The sequence below is a fragment of the Marmota marmota genome, unplaced genomic scaffold, assembly GCF_001458135.2.
Source record: "Marmota marmota marmota unplaced genomic scaffold, marMar, whole genome shotgun sequence".
In the NCBI taxonomy this organism is placed as follows: Eukaryota; Metazoa; Chordata; class Mammalia; order Rodentia; family Sciuridae; genus Marmota; species Marmota marmota.
The window spans coordinates 16,506,468-16,524,193 of NW_025999960.1; the positions used below are offsets into that span (position 1 = coordinate 16,506,468).

A 17,726-nucleotide genomic window follows, 5' to 3' on the forward strand; every position below is an offset into this window, starting at 1 on the left:
TTTTTTTTTTTTTTTTTTAACAGGACTGGGGATTAAACCCATAGGTACTCTGCCACTGAGCTGCATCCCCAGTCTCCCAGACTCACCTCTTTATTTGGTACTGGGAGTTGAATTTGGTGGCACTCAACCATTGAGCCACATCTCCAGCGCTTTTTTGTATTTTATTTAGAGAGACAGGGTCTCACTGAGTTGTTTAGCGCATAGCTGTTGCTGAGGCTGGTTTTGAACTTGCAATCCTTCCTCAGTCTCCTGAGCGCTGGGATTACAGGCGTGCACCCACTGTACCTGTCCTCCCAGCCCTTTTTATTTCTTATTTTTGAGACAGGATCTTGCTCAGTTGCCAAGAGTGGTCTTGCACTCCTCTTGCCTCAGCTTCTCAAGTGACTGCAATGACAGGCATGTTGCCACCATGCTTGGCTGCAAAATGTCCTTTTGATTTAACATCAATAAAGCTGATAGCTAACTCAGGAGGCTGAGGCAGGAGGATTTTAAGTTCAAGGCCAGCCTGAGCAACTCAAGGCAACTGAGCACTTCCCCAGTCCTTTTAATCTTTTTATTTTGAGACAGGGTGTCACTAAGTTGCTGAGGCTGATCTCAAACTTGGGATTCTTCTGGCTCAGACTTTTTTCTTGTCATCATTCCCTATCAAAACAATATAACATCTATTTATTTAACAGTTACATTGTATTAGATATTATAAGTAATCTAGAGAAGAGATAAAGTCTACAGGCAGAAGAACCAGGTTATGTGCAAATACTATGTCATTTTATATATAAGAAACTGAGTATCTTCAGTTTCTGGTATGTGAGTAGAGTCTTGGAACTAATCCCACATGGATATCAGAGGACAACTGTGTTTGGTATTGTGCTTCTATTAATGCAGCTCAAATTACTTCTTTTTGGCTTTTTTAGCAGCCACTTCACACTTATGAGTAATTAAACTTTTAAGTCTTTTTCATACATAAATTTGTTGAGCTTTGTCATCCCCCAAACTCTATGAGTAGAGTTTGGGATCCAAAGTGTATAGCCTTAATTAATTATATTCAGTAAGTTAAATTGAGCCCATTATGAATGTTTACCTGGGTTTTGGTTTTGGATTCTAGTTTTGTAATTTAAAGTAACCCCTTTTATTGTGTTTCTTATATTTTGTTTGTGTTTTATTTTTCTAGTATAAAACAAGCAAAGAAGGGAGTGTAATGGGAGTTACAGTGTCCCGGCTTGCAATGTTGTCTCACTGCCAAGCTCTGTCACAGGCCTGCAATTATTCTGAAGGTCAGACCTCATCTTATGACTGCCCTCATTGTTAGCCTCAAAAACATGTGATTGTGAGCAGAGTGCTTAGTGATTGGATTCATTTTAATGACCAAATTCAAAGGGAAATGTTCTAATACACATTCTTGTTTGCAAATATGCTGTAACTTGAAGGAACTAAAATTCTGGGCAAACCAAATATGTAAAGCATGATTTATAGAGTACAGAAATAGAAAACCCTAATTAAAACCAAGTGTTTATTAGCAGTGGGGTCTCTGGTTTCTCCATTTTCCTGAGTGTAGAGAATTGGCCCCTATACATTTGGAGTCAAAATTCGGCTAACCAAACAGTACAGACTAAAATGCAAGTAAGTTTCTGTAGTGTCAGACTTGATATGTTGACACATATTGTATTACTACTCTTTGCTTTAGAATGTTCTTTATCATATTAATCTTTTGTGTTTTATTTTCCTTTTGCAAAATGCAGCATATTAATGTATGTTCATTTTATAGCAGTATTCTCATCTGATTAAAAAATGTATATAATTGTAGTAATCAAAATGCCCCAAAATAGGGATTGATAAAATTATAATGCATTCATGTAATGGATTATACCCTGTGGCAGTAAAATGCATGTTCCTGAATGTTAAAGCTATTTTTAAGTGGAAAAAAATAAAAGTAGATATAGAGCTGTGGACACTGATTTTGTTATGTTGGATATGTATATGTAACTCTATCTACAAGTTTATGTGTGTATAGACATAGAGTATATATGCATGCATACACATATATACATACATACACTCTCAGACACAGTTTTTATTTCTCTAGAGAGCATAAGTTTTTACATAAATTTGTGGAAATTCCAAAGTTTCCAAAATTAAGTATGTGTTCTTTATAAAATTAGGAAAAAAAATCTCCTGGAAGAAGTGCCTAAGTGATCAGGAATTTCTAGTGTCTGCTGTGACCCTGTAACATCACCTTGTTATCAGTCCTCCAGCTAGTTTGAGGGGGCCTCACACAGTCAGAAGACCCTGAGAGTTCTTAATCAGTTCTCTAAAAGCACTAAATCAGTTGTTTAGTAGAGGCAAGTGACATGATTTTGCTGCTTAACATTAAAGATTGTTTCTTTGTGTTCTCTCTCTCTCTCTCTCTCTCTCTCTCTCTCTCTCTTTTTTTCCTATTTTAGGAGAAACAGTCGTTAATGTTTTAGACTTCAAGAAGGATGCTGGGCTGTGGCATGGCATGTTTGCGGTAAGCTACTTAAAATTAAGGCATTTAGTGTAAGTTATACTTAATGTTAAAGCCATAGATTACCTCTGTGTTTCTTTGGTATTTAAGCCCCCAAAAGATGAATAATATATTCTAGAGCACGTCTAACCTTTCTGTTGCACAAAATGTATTGAAGATTGCTATGCATAAGCTACATGCTCCAACTAAAGAAGAAAGTAATATGGTAGATGGGGATACTTTCTATAATAGAGAAATAGGTGACATGCTATGAGTGGCTAAGGACCCCTAGGTTCAATCTCCAGTAGCATCAAAACAACAAAACAAGGGAACTACACAACAGTACTACATAACAGTACTATAAAACAGTTCACAAAGAATTGTGTAGCACTGTTGTACTGATTTTCATAGATTTATCTCTGAAACAATGAGTGTTAGAAAAAGATGACTTCCTTCTGTCCCTCAGCATTGAGGCAGTTGTTATGGAAGAGATAGCAGCTGAGTTGGACTTTGAAAGATAGATAAATGTCAGCAATATAGAGATTTAGGGGTATAGAGGTAGAGAGAGGTGATATATCATGTGGGAAAGCTACATTACATAATATGACATGTTGGAGAGAGAAAACATATGGGATCCTAGAGTTGAAAAGGAACTCAAGGAGCATCATCCAATTTACTTAGATATATAAGAGTTAGAGAGTAGAAAATGAAGTCTGAGGAACAGGTCACCCTGTATCCCCTAAATTAGGAAGAGCTTTATTCCATGAGTGTTCCTACTGCCTTGTTATTTTTCTTTTCCATTTCCTTTTTTTTTTTTTTTTTAAATCATAAGTTAAAATACTTTGTGAGAAGTTAAGGGGAATCTCCTTCCTGTGATACAAAGTATAAGATAGGTACATAATGTGAAGAATTAGCCATAAACACTCTTTTCTCTAAAACCAAATTTTGTCACCAGAGTTAGAAACTTGAGGAAGGAAGGAAATGGTATCTTACATGCTGTCTTGGTTCTTTGGGTCACTTAGGTGTGAGCATGGTGGCCAGTCTAAATACTATCTAAATACTAGGATTTGGTTACTCTGTCCAGCTGGGTCTCTGGGCACAGGGGATCTGAGTATGTTTGGTTTGGGTGGCAGAAGAGACACCAAACTTCATGACCCTTGATTCCCTCAGTTTTGTCTAACCAAACACTGAACAGGTCTCGCCACCTGTGAGAAACAGGAGAAATGATGTTTTTGCTTTGTAATACCCACTCTGCTGGTCACAAGTGGAGCACACCTGTGATCCCAGTGGCTCAGGAGGTTGAGACAGAAGAATCATGAGTTCAGAGCCAGCCCCATCAAAGCAACTCAGTGAGACCCTGTCTCTAAACAAAATACAAAATAGGGCTGGGGATGTGGCTCAGTGGTTGAATGCTCCTGAGATCAATCCCTGTTATCAAAAAACAACAAAACAAAAAACACCCACCTCTTTGTGGTATGTGACAAGTTTGAGCATGAAAAAAGCATTTGATGGGTTGGAGAGAACTTTGACTATATCTCTAACATTTAAAAAACATCTACCATGGCCTGAAAAAGTATTGGTGCATGCCTATAATCCCCGCAACTCCAGAGGCTGAGGCAGGAGGATCAAGAGTTCAAAGCCAGCTTCAGCAACTTTGTGAGGCCCTCAGCAACTTAGCCAGACCATGTCTCAAAATAAAAATAAAAAGGTTTGGGGATATGGCTCAGTGGTTAAGCATCCTGGGTTCAATCCCCAGTAGCATCAAAACAACAAAACAAAAAAGAACTACACAACAGTTCACAAAGAATTGTGTAGCACTGTTGTACTGATTTGCATAGATTTACCTCTGAAACAGGATGAAAAAAGCAAGTTATAAATAGAGGTATTCGATGATGCCTTTTATTTAAAATACTTTATATTTCTTTAGGTATATACATATATATATACACATACATACATACACACATACATACATACATACACACACACACACGCATTGGAAAAGGACTGGAAGGATACATATATACCAAATTCATAATTGTGATCATCTTTGGGGAAGAGAGGAGGGAACCAGGTTAAAGAGGAGGTATCAAAGGAAGTTCAACCCTGTCCTGATTATCTCAAAGTTTGTTTTTCAAAGAGCTTGTGTTTGAGTAATACTTCTGTAATTAAAATTGTTAACTGAATTAATGTATTTGATATTGATTGCCTTTTATCTTTCTTTGCTTTTCAGAATGTAATGAATAAGATGCATACAATTAGTGTACCCTACTCTGTTATGAAGACCTGTCCTCTGTCTTGGGTCCAGAGAGTCCATGCCCACAAAGGTAGATGCAGACAGCATTTAAGCTTTAATTATGTGGCTGGTTGAATTAAAATTTCTGGAACTTCAAGGGTTTTTACATTACCCCTATAAAGACAGATTTCTATGTGTTGGTGACTTAACAAATGTTAGAGCTCAGTTACTATAGAATTAGGTATGTTTCTATTTCATTTCAGTGATACTCTTTCTTAAGAATTTAGATGAATTTGTACAAGTTTGAGTCCAGATTAGACATATTGCATGCAGTGGTGTCCAAAATTTCCTTGGCTAGGATGCTGTGACCTGTTCAGAGGTCACAGTGAGCAACAATTACATATCTGTCAGTTGTCTAAATGTGGTGCTTTCTTCCTCTGAGTAGCTGGCACAATCTGTTTGAAACCTTTGTCATTTTCTTCAAGTAAGACTTTTGATCCCCCCAATTCATAGAAGTGTTTATATTATAGTGTTTATATTAAATATATACCAAATTTAGCAAATGTGTATGCTAACTTTATTTAAACCCTTTGAATTTATAGCCAAAGTAGCTTTAGTAAAATGTCGAGACTTGCACTGGGCTATGATGGCACATCGGGACCAAAGGGATGTAAGCCTGAGTTCTCTCCGAATGTTAATTGTAACTGATGGAGCTAATCCCTGTGAGTATTTCTGTTGTGTGGGCATAGGAATATCCTTTCCTTTGGTGGGTTAGGTTTTTTTTGTTCCTTTTTTAGAGTTTTTTTTTTATCATCTATATTAAGATATAATTAATGTACCATAAAACTCATTCACTTAAAATGTACAATACAGTGTTTTTGTTATCTTCATGGAGTTTCACAACCATCACTGTGACCTAGATTTAAAATTTTTTTTTGATACCTAGGGTTGAACCCAGCGGCACTTAACCACTCAGCCACATCTCTAGCCCTTTTTTATTTTTTATTTTGAGACAGGGTCTTGCTAAGTTTCTAAGTTTTTGTGGCTGACCTCAAACTTGCAATCCTCCTGCCTCAGCCTCCTGAGTTGCTGAGTTGCTGGGATTACAGATGTGAACACCATGCCTAGCTCCTTTTTTTATTTTTTTGAGACAAGGTCTCGTTAAGTTGCTTAGGGCCTCACTAAGTTGCCAACGCTGGCTTTGAACTTACAATCCTCTAGCCTCAGCTTCCCAAGTTGCTGGAATTACACACATATGCCACCACTGCTGGCAGTGGATCTATAAACTTAAACCACTCCTTGTTCATTTGTGTTCTTTCTATCATGTGACTGTGGGTATTCCTTAGATATAAGATTTACCAAGTTTATTTGTTATGACCTAGTATGTGAACTTTATATAAATTCTCCTAAGCAGCACACCAAAGGAGTTTGCAAAAACTTGTAGAGATCTTACTATTATCTCCTGTTTTTCCTTGTTAGCACAAAAATCCTATTTCTCTATACTGTAGAATTAGGTAAAGCATTTGACTCTTTGTCATAAGTGGATTTTTATCAGTAATTACATTGATCCTCCTGATTTAAAATATAGACATGGGATTAACTTTAATAAGACAAAAGTTAAGGGATATCTCATAGAAGGTAGAACTAAGCCAAGATTGGCAATCCTAATTAATTCAGGAAGGGTTTCTAAATTAGGAACTGGCTGCAAGTTGCCTACAGTGCTGTCTCTGGTATTGATTACTTTGGTAGGCATAGTCTAATTCTAAGTTCTAACTTTATAAATAATGTCAGTAACCTTTGATTGACATGTTCAGACTACCCCACAGGTGCAGAAAAATGTATGGAGTGAATGGTGTACTTTGTGAGTTCTCTTGAGAAACAAATATGTCAGCTTCCCCCTCTTTACGAGTTTCATGCAATAATGACAATTATGTTTTCAGCTTTCATTTGATATTTTCCACCCCATTAGGGTCTGTGTCATCCTGTGATGCCTTTCTGAGTCTGTTCCAAAGCCATGGACTGAAACCTGAGGCCATCTGTCCATGTGCTACATCTGCCGAAGCCATGACTGTAGCAATTCGCAGGTACTATTCACAATGTCAGATCCTGTTGATATGTGTTACAACTTGGGTGAAATGTGCAGTTTTTACCAGGTGATAAAAAGGAATATTATCTAATTTTCAGCTTCATAAACCTGTAAGCAAATAGTAACTTGTAAAATAGTTGGAAGCATCTCATTTATTTTTCCCACTGTTGCCCAAAGTATAACCACTAAACTGACAATTTTATTATACTCATCTCATATATGTGAATTAATTGTTTTTGTGGTGTTTTGTTCTTCTGAATTTTTAGTTAGCATTTTAGACTAGAAATAAGCTATTCTTGATTATGGCATAAGTTTAGAAAAACAAATTTATAATATACCCAAGATTAGTATATGCTTAATAGCCAATTAAAACTTTGCTTTTTTCACCTGACTGAAGGTTGACTATGTTTTGTACATGTAAATTTGGCATATTTTTGGTAAAGAAAAATGGAATTTCTTTTGTAGCCGAAGGAAATTTGTGTTTCTATACATTCATAGTTTTCTCTTGATATAATTTAATTTGCCAAATTTGATTTATTTTTTTTCTTCAGGCCTGGAGTTCCAGGAGCTCCTTTGCCAGGAAGAGCCATTCTCTCAATGAATGGGTTGAGCTATGGGGTAATACGGGTCAATACTGAAGATAAAAATTCAGCACTGACAGTCCAGGATGTGGGGCATGTAATGCCTGGCGGTAAGTTGTGGGGATCACCACTTAGGTTTTCATAAAGATATGTCATCAGAGATAGTAGGGCCTGATAACATAAGAGATTCAAAACCAGGAATCCTAAATTCAGCACTTAACATAATTCATTTCTCAAGCCTCTTGAACAGTCAATTAGATAGAAATATGGTGACTGTTCCACAGTATTATATTACTTATCAACTATGAAGGCTTCCATTACACTTCTTCACATGAAAAGCTAAGTTCTAAGTGATACCAGAGTTGCCTGGTTTTCACTATAATTACCAAGCCTTTGGAACTGTCAGAAAGTTAGTGCATACTGTTTCCATGAGTATTTCAGTTTGACCTATCTAGGGATAACACTTAATTCATTTAACCTATTTCTTTGAACTTTGTGGTCATTTTTAAATACGTCACCCTTCTTAAATTTCAGATAGTTTCAGGGTTATTTTTGCCATTTCTTTTGGTATTCCTTTTGTTAAATGGTGCAAGGAATTGAACTCATGGCCTCATGCACATTAGGAAAGTGTTCTACCACTGAGCTACATCCCTCAGTCCCCTGTTTGATATTCTTTATGCCACTTAGTAAATGTGAAACTTTCCTGGGCCTACAGGATAAAAGTCATTATTTTGCAAAGGTTTTCCAGAGTCTCTGTCTCTTGTATTTTTTTGTGCATTAGGGATGATGTGCATTGTGAAGCCAGATGGACCTCCCCAGCTGTGCAAAACAGATGAAATTGGAGAAATCTGTGTTAGCTCAAGAACTGGAGGCATGATGTACTTTGGCCTTGCTGGTGTGACCAAAAATACATTTGAGGTACATGATGTTAATATCTCATCGGGAAAATGTTTGATGAGGTCACATGTTACTCTAGCTAATGGGACATAGGAGAACATAGTAGTTGAGAGTATTGTGTATTCTGGGAGTATTGTGTATTCTGGAGCTAGATGCCTATGGTCAAATCCTGGCTCTACCACTTTCTGACTGACCTTGCATGAGTCATTTTAGCTTCTTTTGTGTCCCAGTTTCTTTATCTTAAAATGTAAGTGATAATAGTCCCTCCTTCATAGGGCTATTTTGATAACTAAGTAAGTTAATGTTTATAAAGTACTTAGATCAGCTTCTGGCACATAGGAGGTGCTGTTGTGTATCTGTTAGATAAATAAAGGAAAAGAAGCCTCACAAAAATTCATTCTGGTGAATTTGCTATAGTTTGAGCTTTATAAGCTCAAAAGTTTAATTTTTAAGAGTAAAGTAGCATATGCTGTGTCAGATCACTGATTAAAATTGAAGAACTGTCCTGTTGTGGAGATCAAAATTGCTCATGTTTTTCAATCTTAGAGTTAGACTGATATTTACTGAGCAACTTTTATGTGTCTGGCACTATTCTAATGCTTGGAGTACATTAGGAAACAAAACAAAGCTCTTAGTAGAGCTTACCTTCTAGTTTAGCTAGCACTTTCTAGCTGAATAGCACATTGCTTTCATGCAGGCTGTTTGGCCTATGAAGCCAAGTCATAATGAGATGTTCACCTGGTCAGCCTAGAAATCACAGCAGTGGTAATTGGCTGTATTTCTTAATTAGGATTAACCTGCCTTAGAGGAGCTTTAGGGACCAGAGATGTTGAGTTGATGGGCTATTTGCCCTTCACAGTAGATAGGGCTTACATGAGTACTGCCCATTTTCAATCCTTTGAATATTTTTCCTATAATATAGACTAGTGATTCTCAAGATGGCAGGACACTTGTGAGAATCAGTATGTGTGCTTATGACACATTCAAGAATCAGTACATGTACTTATGTACCAACAGATATCAGTAGTGAGAGAGTATCACCTATACGAAATATATCTCTGTTATCTGTGCTGTGGTGCCTGGGGGCTGACTGTCATCTTGGCATCTACACAGCCTAAAATGGTATAGTGTCATTCATTAAATGTCCGTTACTATCATTATCAGTACTATGTTTTTGACCTGCCTGTAAAGGTTGTGCCCAGTTGGTTCACGTTGACAGGAGTGGGTATTAGTGAACTCTTCAAGTATATGTTTACTGCCAGTTTCTTTGTTTACTTTCATGGGTGACTTATTACCTCTCTGGAGTTTATGTTTATTTTAAATCTCTATTTCTTTTTATTTCATTTTTTAAAATTTTGGTGGTATGAATTGAACCTAAAGCTTCATACATGTTAAGCATATGTTCTACCACTAAGCTACATCCCTCACCCCTATTTCTCCTGTTTTTAAGTGCTTGGACTACATGTTCCCATTGCCTAAAATTTTCTTCATTGAATTTTCTTTGCTAAAAACAAGATCCTTCATCAGTGATTTAAAGTACTAATAATACTTTATTTATTTTATTGCCTTTATTATTTTATTACCTTTCCTACATGGCAGTTGCCTAACCAGAATTCTCAAGACTTAACATGAAAGTGATAAGACCAAAGTAACGAAGAAATTTTAAAACCCCCAGTATAAATGTAATAATAGCAAAGTAGAATAAAGTCCTAATCACAAAAGGAGAAGCTACTTCCTTGGCTTTATAAATTAAAATTTCCATTTTTTTTTTTTTAGCTAAAATCTTAGATTTAAATCCTAAGAGTTTTTCAAAGTTACTGATATTTCACTAGACCAGAAGATCTAGTAATGATTAGTCAGAAAGTAAAAATGTATTTTAAAGATAAAATTCTGGGGAGAAAACATTCATAATATGTTAGAACAAATAATGAATTTTCCATCACTGCCATGTGCTTGCTGTTTGATTTGTGGCAAATGAAACTCTGTACCTCATTTTCTCATCTGTAAAGTGGAAATAATAATACTATATTGTGCGTTTAACATACTGTAATAAAGCAGGTAAACTTGTGTGTGGCATATGGTAAGTACTCAACAAATATTAACTCATGTATTTGTTCCCTCTACACAAAAAGGTCTTAAAAATTAAAGAGGAGCCAGGTATGGTGGCACATACCTGTATTCCCAGCAACTTGGAGGATGAGGCAGAAGGATCACAAGTTAGAGTCTAGCCTGAGCAATTTATCAAGACCCTGTCTCAAAATTTAAAAAAAGTAATAAAAAGGAGCTCAGGATATGGCTCCCCTGGGTTCAATTCCCAGTACTAGGAGGAAAAATCAGTTAGAAAAAAGAAAATTTATGTGAAAATACTACTTACAAAATAAATTAGAATTGCTAGCAAACAAAGGAAAAGAAATTTAACCATATTATTAATAAAGAAATGCAATTAAAAAATAAAGGGAAGCAGGCATGGTGGTTTACGCCTATAATCCCAGCAACTATATAGTGAGAACTTGTCTCAAAATAAAATAAAAAATGCTGGGGATGTAACTCAGTGAGATTATTTGCCGACATGCTTAAGGCCTTGGGTTCAATCCACAGTACAACAATAAAATGTATATCCCTTTGTGCCAGAATGGCAAAGTTTGGGAAAATGGATAACACATAGTATTAAGTAGGCTATGGGGAAAATAAACATTCCAGTATGGCATTGGTGATACTGATTGATACAAATTTCGTAGGACAGTCTATGAGAATTGAAAACTTGTACAAATGCATAAAAACATATACAGTAGTATTCGTTAAAGCATTGTTTATTATATTAAAAAATTAAGATGACCTACCTACCCATAAAAAACTATATTGCATTCTGATAGTTAGGATTTCCTGAAAACTGACTCTAAGTTAGGCACTGTGCTTATCTCTGAAAAATTTGTTCACATTCCTTAATATTTACTCTAAGCCTATATATAGAGGCATTGAGAGTTTTGTTTTCTGACTGAAACTCTTGAGTTTCAGAAAAGACGAGGAACTTGCCCACACTCTACCTTTCTGGTAGATGGCAAAGATTCCAAGGACTATGTTGTCCTATCCCCTATGAAATAGTATTCTATGGAGCTATTTTACAAAGTAGGCTAGATCAGTTATTGCCAAATTGGAAGATATCCAAGATATATTGTATGAAAAAGCATATGAAGAAAAAATGATATAAGCCAGGCCTGGAGGCACCATGCCTGTAATCCCGGCGACTCAGGAGGCTGAGGCAGGAGGATCAGAAGTTCAAAACCAGCTTCAGCAGCTTAGGCCCTAAGCAACTTAACAAGATCCTGTCTCAAAATAAAGAGGGTTGGGGATGTGGCTCAGAAATCAAATACCCCTGGGTTCAATTCCTAGTACTCCCCACCAAAATAAAGTTATATATAATATGAGCCCTTTTAAAAAAATGTTAATATACCTTTTAAAAGTTTGGAGAGATAAACAACAAATTATAAGTGTTTATCACTTAAGGAAATGGGATTGGGCTGAAGATGTAGCTCAGATAGAGCACTTACTTGCCTAGCATACACGGGGTCTTCAGTTTGATCCCTAACATTGTGAAAAAGCGGAAGATGGAATTACTGGATTCATTATATAATGTTAGTTTTTCAACAAGTATGTGTTAACTGTTCTGAATTTTTTAAAGAGACTTTTTAAAACTCAAATACATTTTCTAAGAAAAAGCAGCTTTTCATTTTTTTCCTTCTGTCTTTTAGGTGATTCCAGTGAATTCTGCAGGCTCTCCTGTTGGAGATGTACCATTCATCCGGTCAGGATTGCTAGGGTTTGTAGGGCCAGTAAGTAATGCTTTCATGTTGATTTGGATACATCTGATTGAAATATTTGGTCATTAATTCACAGTACAGAACAAATTCCGATTATACCAAGGGTGTTACATTGCCACTTAGCTTCTATTTAGAGCAGCTCTTTTAAGAATGCCATAACGTTTGAAGCCAGGTACCCAGTGATTCAGGAGACTGAGGCAGGAGAGTCAGAAATTCAAAGCCAACCTCAGCAACTTAGCAAGATCCTGTCTCAAAATAAAAAGGGTTAGGGATGTAGCTTGGTGGTTAAATATGCCTAGGTTCTATCTTAGGTATCCAAAAAATAAAAGTCATAAATAACTAATGACTATTGTTTCTATTACCAAAGTTAGTTGACTCTGTCAGACTAAAACATTATCTTGAAAATTCACTGCACTTACTCTTGCTTTCTTTCTTTGATTTGGTTAACTTGTTGCAATGAGTTAAAGGAGTGCTGGAAAAAGTATGCTTCAGTACCAAGGTGTAGGGGTGGGCCTTATGGCTTAGTGATAGAGCACTTACTGGCATTCCTGAGGCCCTGGATTCAGTTTCCAGCAAAATACACACATACACCCAGTGAGTAGTAAAGGTAAACCATAATGTATAGCATTAGAAAACATTTTCATACAAATTATCAGTACACATTGAGTATAATAGTAAATTCTTTGAGTGAAAACTATTTGTTATTTAGTAAATGGTATTTATAAGGCACCAGGTTTACAGAGACAATTAGGACAGGAAAAGCTTGTCCTCAAAGGGCTCATGGTGAGCTTCATGTACCCACAGTATGGCAGAGAGCCAGGTCACAAGGAAGGGACATTGCATGATGAAATGGGAAATTAGGATTTTATTTTGTAAGTAATAGTCATTATCCTAGCGAAGCTATATCCTCCATTTATCTCTAAATCTCCTATACTTTTCTTTCTTCTCTTAATGCTGTAAGTTATAGAAGAGAAGTTATAGAAGAGAAGATCTAACTTTATTTTATTTCTTCCCTACCATTTTTGGGGGGTGGAGGAGAAGGCATAGGTCTAGGAGAAACATTTTCCTAGAAATAGTAATATATACCTGCTGTCTTGGATTTCTTTACTCAACACCAAGAAATTCTCAAAGACTCAGCTCCTTTTAGCTTATTGCTCCACTAAGAGGTCCAGGATGGAATTTCATCTATCACATCTGCATTCCAAGAAACAAAGGAAACAATGTAGCCTTATCCTCCTAAGGAAGATTCCTTAAAACTGCTGTGCAGGTCTTCCAGTTATATGTTATTGATCTACACCAGTCCCATGGCTCCATCTACCTACAAGAGGGGCTGAAATGCTATCTTCATTTTTGTCAACTATGCCCAGCTAAAAATTGTCTTAATGTGAAAATGGAGAGACAGAGATTGGGGGTCTGGCACTTTTTCATTATTTACTCACCAATACCAAAACTTTCAGACTGTATTAGAAATGGCTGGTTCTTCTCTGATACCTAGGATGGTTCATTAGCTTCTTGAGCATAAAGGTTCTGTCTTACTGCTTAGTCCAGTCAGTATAAGGCAGTACACTGTGCTTTAGTAAGTCAACAAGTGATTTCATGTGAGGAGATAGCTACTAGATCATTGAACATGTGTATGTAGACCAAAACACTTAGGAATTCTGTAATGAATGAGGAAAGTTAATTTACTACAGATAGGTCTGGGCAGAGCGTTTGCACAGTGATGCTTTGGGTGCTTTGAAGGTAGTTTCCTGCTGTTTGGTTTTCTTACTGGAAGAGAAAACCTCCTACAGTGACTTTTATTTTATTTTATTACAGACTTTTATTAGCCTGTTTCTAATCATCTCAAATGGAGATATCATTACCCTTATAAATATGAAACAATCATTCTCATATTAAAACAGTTTTGATCTCCTCCAAATTCTAGTAGTAAATGTATTTTTTTTCTTCTCTGCGTTCAATCCTTGAATAGATACAGAAGATGAACTAATACATACTGTGGCTGGGAAAATAAACTGTACCTATGTGGAATCCTAGAACAAATTCCCTTCTTATATATTGCCAGACCCTATTGGATATAAGATGCCACTGATTTCCCCCACTGATTTCAGAGATGTCAAAGGGTGAAAAACTTTATTTAAAATCCATGAAATATGAGCTGGGCCCAGTGGTATACACCTGAAATTCCAGATATTTGGGATACTGATGCAGGAAGATATCAAGTTTGAGGTCATCTTGGGCAACTTAGTGAGACCTTGTCCTATAATGAAAAGAGTTGGGGATGTAGCTCAGTGGAGGAGTGCTCCTGGATTTAATCCCCAGTGTTGTTTGTGAAAGAAAAAAAAATCCATAAAATATGACATTGTTTTCTTTCCTATGTATCTGTATCTTTATATAGCTATATATCCTATAGATATAAATATATATGTGTATATATAGATCTGTGTGTATCTATGTCTATCTCCATATCTATTATCTGTGTATATAGATATGCAGATTGATTGACTAAGTGTGTGTGTGTATAGGATCAGATTGAACCCAGGGCTGTACTACATTTTTAGGCAAGAGTGTCTCTTATTTTTTGATGAGATTTATTTCAAAGCAGGAAGTAAAGTATGTTTTACTGTTCAAAATATGAGAACCAGAGTAAATTATTGTTAACTTTTCAGGGTAGCTTGGTGTTTGTGGTTGGAAAAATGGACGGATTACTGATGGTTAGTGGTCGAAGACATAATGCTGATGACATTGTTGCTACTGGATTGGCTGTTGAGTCCATAAAGACTGTTTATAGAGGAAGGTAAGTAGTATAGGTTTTAAATATTAATGCTTGTAAAGCAGTGCTTTGAGTGGTTTTCTGTAGATTCTCTTTTTAAGTGATGGGGACTTTTCTGTTAAACATAGCAGAAGCCTGCCTTTGAATATATATCTCACAGCATCTGTTTTTATGGCTATAATTTAAGGAATAAGATATAACTGTATCCTATATATTTCAGACTTTAATTATTACTGTCTGTTCAATCCTGTAAGAGAAGAATTTTAAAACTTCAAACTTCCTACATTTCTTCAATACAGTAACGCCATTCAAACTAATGGAGATAGATGTTGCTCCATAGTTTATATCTAGCAATTATTTTTCTTGTTTCTAATTAAATTATTATACTATTTAATGTGGAGATTGACATAGCACATAACTGCTGATAATTTCAAATCCTTTGGGCAGTTAGGTATCTTTGCTTATTAATGCAAGTCCACATATTTGCTACATTTGAGTAGTTAATGTCTTATTTAGCAATTTATAATCATAAGCATATATTTGCATAGCAATCTTGGTGTCCCTTTAGTTTTTTTTTTTTTTTTAAGAAATAAGACAGATTAATGAAACCAAAAGGAAAAACTGGTTCCTGAAATGTGTTTTTTTGGTAATGGTATATAACTTCCTATGAGATATGAATTCCATAGGGTAGACCTTTTATCTTTGGTCATAGTTACATTCCGAGCACTCAGTACAGTGCCTAACACTTAGTAGATGTTAAATAAATAGGTAAGGATGGAAGAAAGAGAGGCAGGTGAACCACCACATTCAACTCTCCTGTGGCTTCCCATTCTTTCATGCATTCATTCAACAAATATTCATTGGATGCCAACCATGTGCCACTGTTTTAGATGATTCAGCTGTGGTGGTGAACAAAATAGACTAAGTCCCTGCCTTGGTCTCTGCCCTCACATTCTCATTGTGAGAAATAGTGACCAAGTAAACAGGGAACTAGATAACATGTGAGTGGGTGGTAAGTGTTGTGGAGAAAAAACACTTGGATGGAGGCCTTGCTAGTTTATGAGGTGGTCTGGGAATGCCTCACTAGTAAGGGGACATTTGAGCGGAGACCTCACTCAAAACCAAATCCATCCTCCCTCCTTCAGCCTCCCAGGCCTCCATGATCTGCCCTTGCCTGTGTCTGACTTTCCTCCTGCTCTCTGCTTCACCACTTTGCTCCAGGCACACTGGCCTTCTTGCTGTTCCTCAAACCTGCCAAGTTCGTCCCTACCTCAGAACTTTTTCGCTTTCCGTTCCTTCTGCCTGGAATCCTCTTCCTCCAGATCTTCGTGTGGCTCGCGTCCTCACCTCATTCAGGTCTCTGCTCCAGTGTCCACTCCCCAGGGAGGCGCTTCCCAACCACCTGCATACCACTCTACCCGGGCCCTGCCCCAGTGTGCTTTCTAGTGCACATCGCAACATGGCATTATTATATATTTGTTGGTTTGTTCTGTCTCTAACACATACACTCCATGAAGACAGGATCTGTGTCTTTATTACCACTATGTCTTTACCATTCATGAAAGTGGTGCTTAATACTTGTTTTTGAATGAATCCGTCCTCATTGTGGTGGTAATGATTGCACATTGTCTTTTCTGAACTGCTTTTTTTCTGGGTGGTGTGGGGGGATGTTTCCACTCTGTAATTCCAGTTAAGCAAAGCAAGTAGGATTGGTTGTAAAGGGAGTCTGATGTGTTTGATCTGTCTCTCTTAGAATTGCTGTGTTTTCTGTGTCTGTATTTTATGACGAGCGCATTGTGGTGGTTGCGGAACAAAGACCCGATGCCTCTGAAGAAGACAGCTTCCAGTGGATGAGCCGGGTGCTGCAGGTGAGCACATGGGCTTTGTTCAGTCTGAAGAGGCTGCCACCCCTGCTTTAGCACTTGCTGCAATGAAACAGTTTTGCCATCTTAGTTTTTTTCTTGCCAGTCACTGCTCAGATATTCTAGGTAACTGTTACGAGAATCAGATAAATAATGACATTTTTCCTTATGGATAACATACATTTTTTGCTCACATTGCTAAGAACAATTGAACCGACTTGCCTAAGCACATTCTTCCATGCCTACTACCTATTAACTGTCTATATGTAAATACATCCACACAGTAATCAATTCACTTGTCAGCAGTTATTCATAGTGTTACTACATGCCATAAGTGGCACCTCAATGTGAATATAGATATTATTATTATGATTATTATTATTAAGTTAGAGGAGATGCTAATTGAGATAAACCATGAGGGAAGGAGAATGGCTTAGGGCTCAGTATAAGGGAGATGTTTTTAGTGGGGAGCAGGCTAGAAGGGTCAGAAAACCCCTACTCTTCGTTTAGATTTGAATCTCCTTACCAGATATGTGTGCTTAGGCAAGTGACTGAACCTCCTAACATGTAAAGTGGGGATAAAATGTCTGTTTTACAGAACTATTGAAAGGAGTTAAGTGAGATAATTGAAGTATGTAATACCTGTATTCAGTAAATAATGATGGTGATTCTTAGCATTATCTCCAATAAGGAGATTTGAAAAGTTCACTCTATCTTAAGTAACATTTCCTTTTTAAATTTCTATTATTATTTTGTACCAGGGATTGAATCCAGGAGTGTTTAACCACTGAGCCACATCCCTAGCCCTTTTTATTTTTTATTTTGAGATAGGGCCTGGCTAAGTTAGCGAGGCCTCACTAAGTTGCTGAGGCTGGCTTTGAACTTGCAATCCTCCTGCCTCAGCCTCCCAGGTTGCTGGGATTATAGACGTGCACCACCATGCCCAGTATAATTCCTGTTTCCCCACTCTTCTTTTCACTCAGCATTTATCACCATA

The 17,726-nt window shown here is 36.8% G+C and overlaps 1 protein-coding gene across 5 annotated transcripts in view; it reads left to right on the forward strand.

Annotated features, from left to right (window-relative positions):
- Dip2b (disco interacting protein 2 homolog B) overlaps nt 1-17,726 on the forward strand; it is a 232,086-nt gene that overhangs the window by 167,585 nt on the left and 46,775 nt on the right. For all 5 annotated transcript variants that reach the window (XM_048802722.1, XM_048802724.1, XM_048802723.1 and 2 more), the window contains 10 exons: nt 1,169-1,271; nt 2,439-2,503; nt 4,713-4,806; nt 5,318-5,437; nt 6,685-6,799; nt 7,353-7,492; nt 8,164-8,300; nt 12,029-12,109; nt 14,764-14,891; nt 16,621-16,735. In XM_048802722.1, coding sequence (XP_048658679.1) covers nt 1,169-1,271; nt 2,439-2,503; nt 4,713-4,806; nt 5,318-5,437; nt 6,685-6,799; nt 7,353-7,492; nt 8,164-8,300; nt 12,029-12,109; nt 14,764-14,891; nt 16,621-16,735 — 1,098 coding nt within the window. The remainder of the gene's footprint in view (nt 1-1,168; nt 1,272-2,438; nt 2,504-4,712; nt 4,807-5,317; nt 5,438-6,684; nt 6,800-7,352; nt 7,493-8,163; nt 8,301-12,028; nt 12,110-14,763; nt 14,892-16,620; nt 16,736-17,726) is intronic.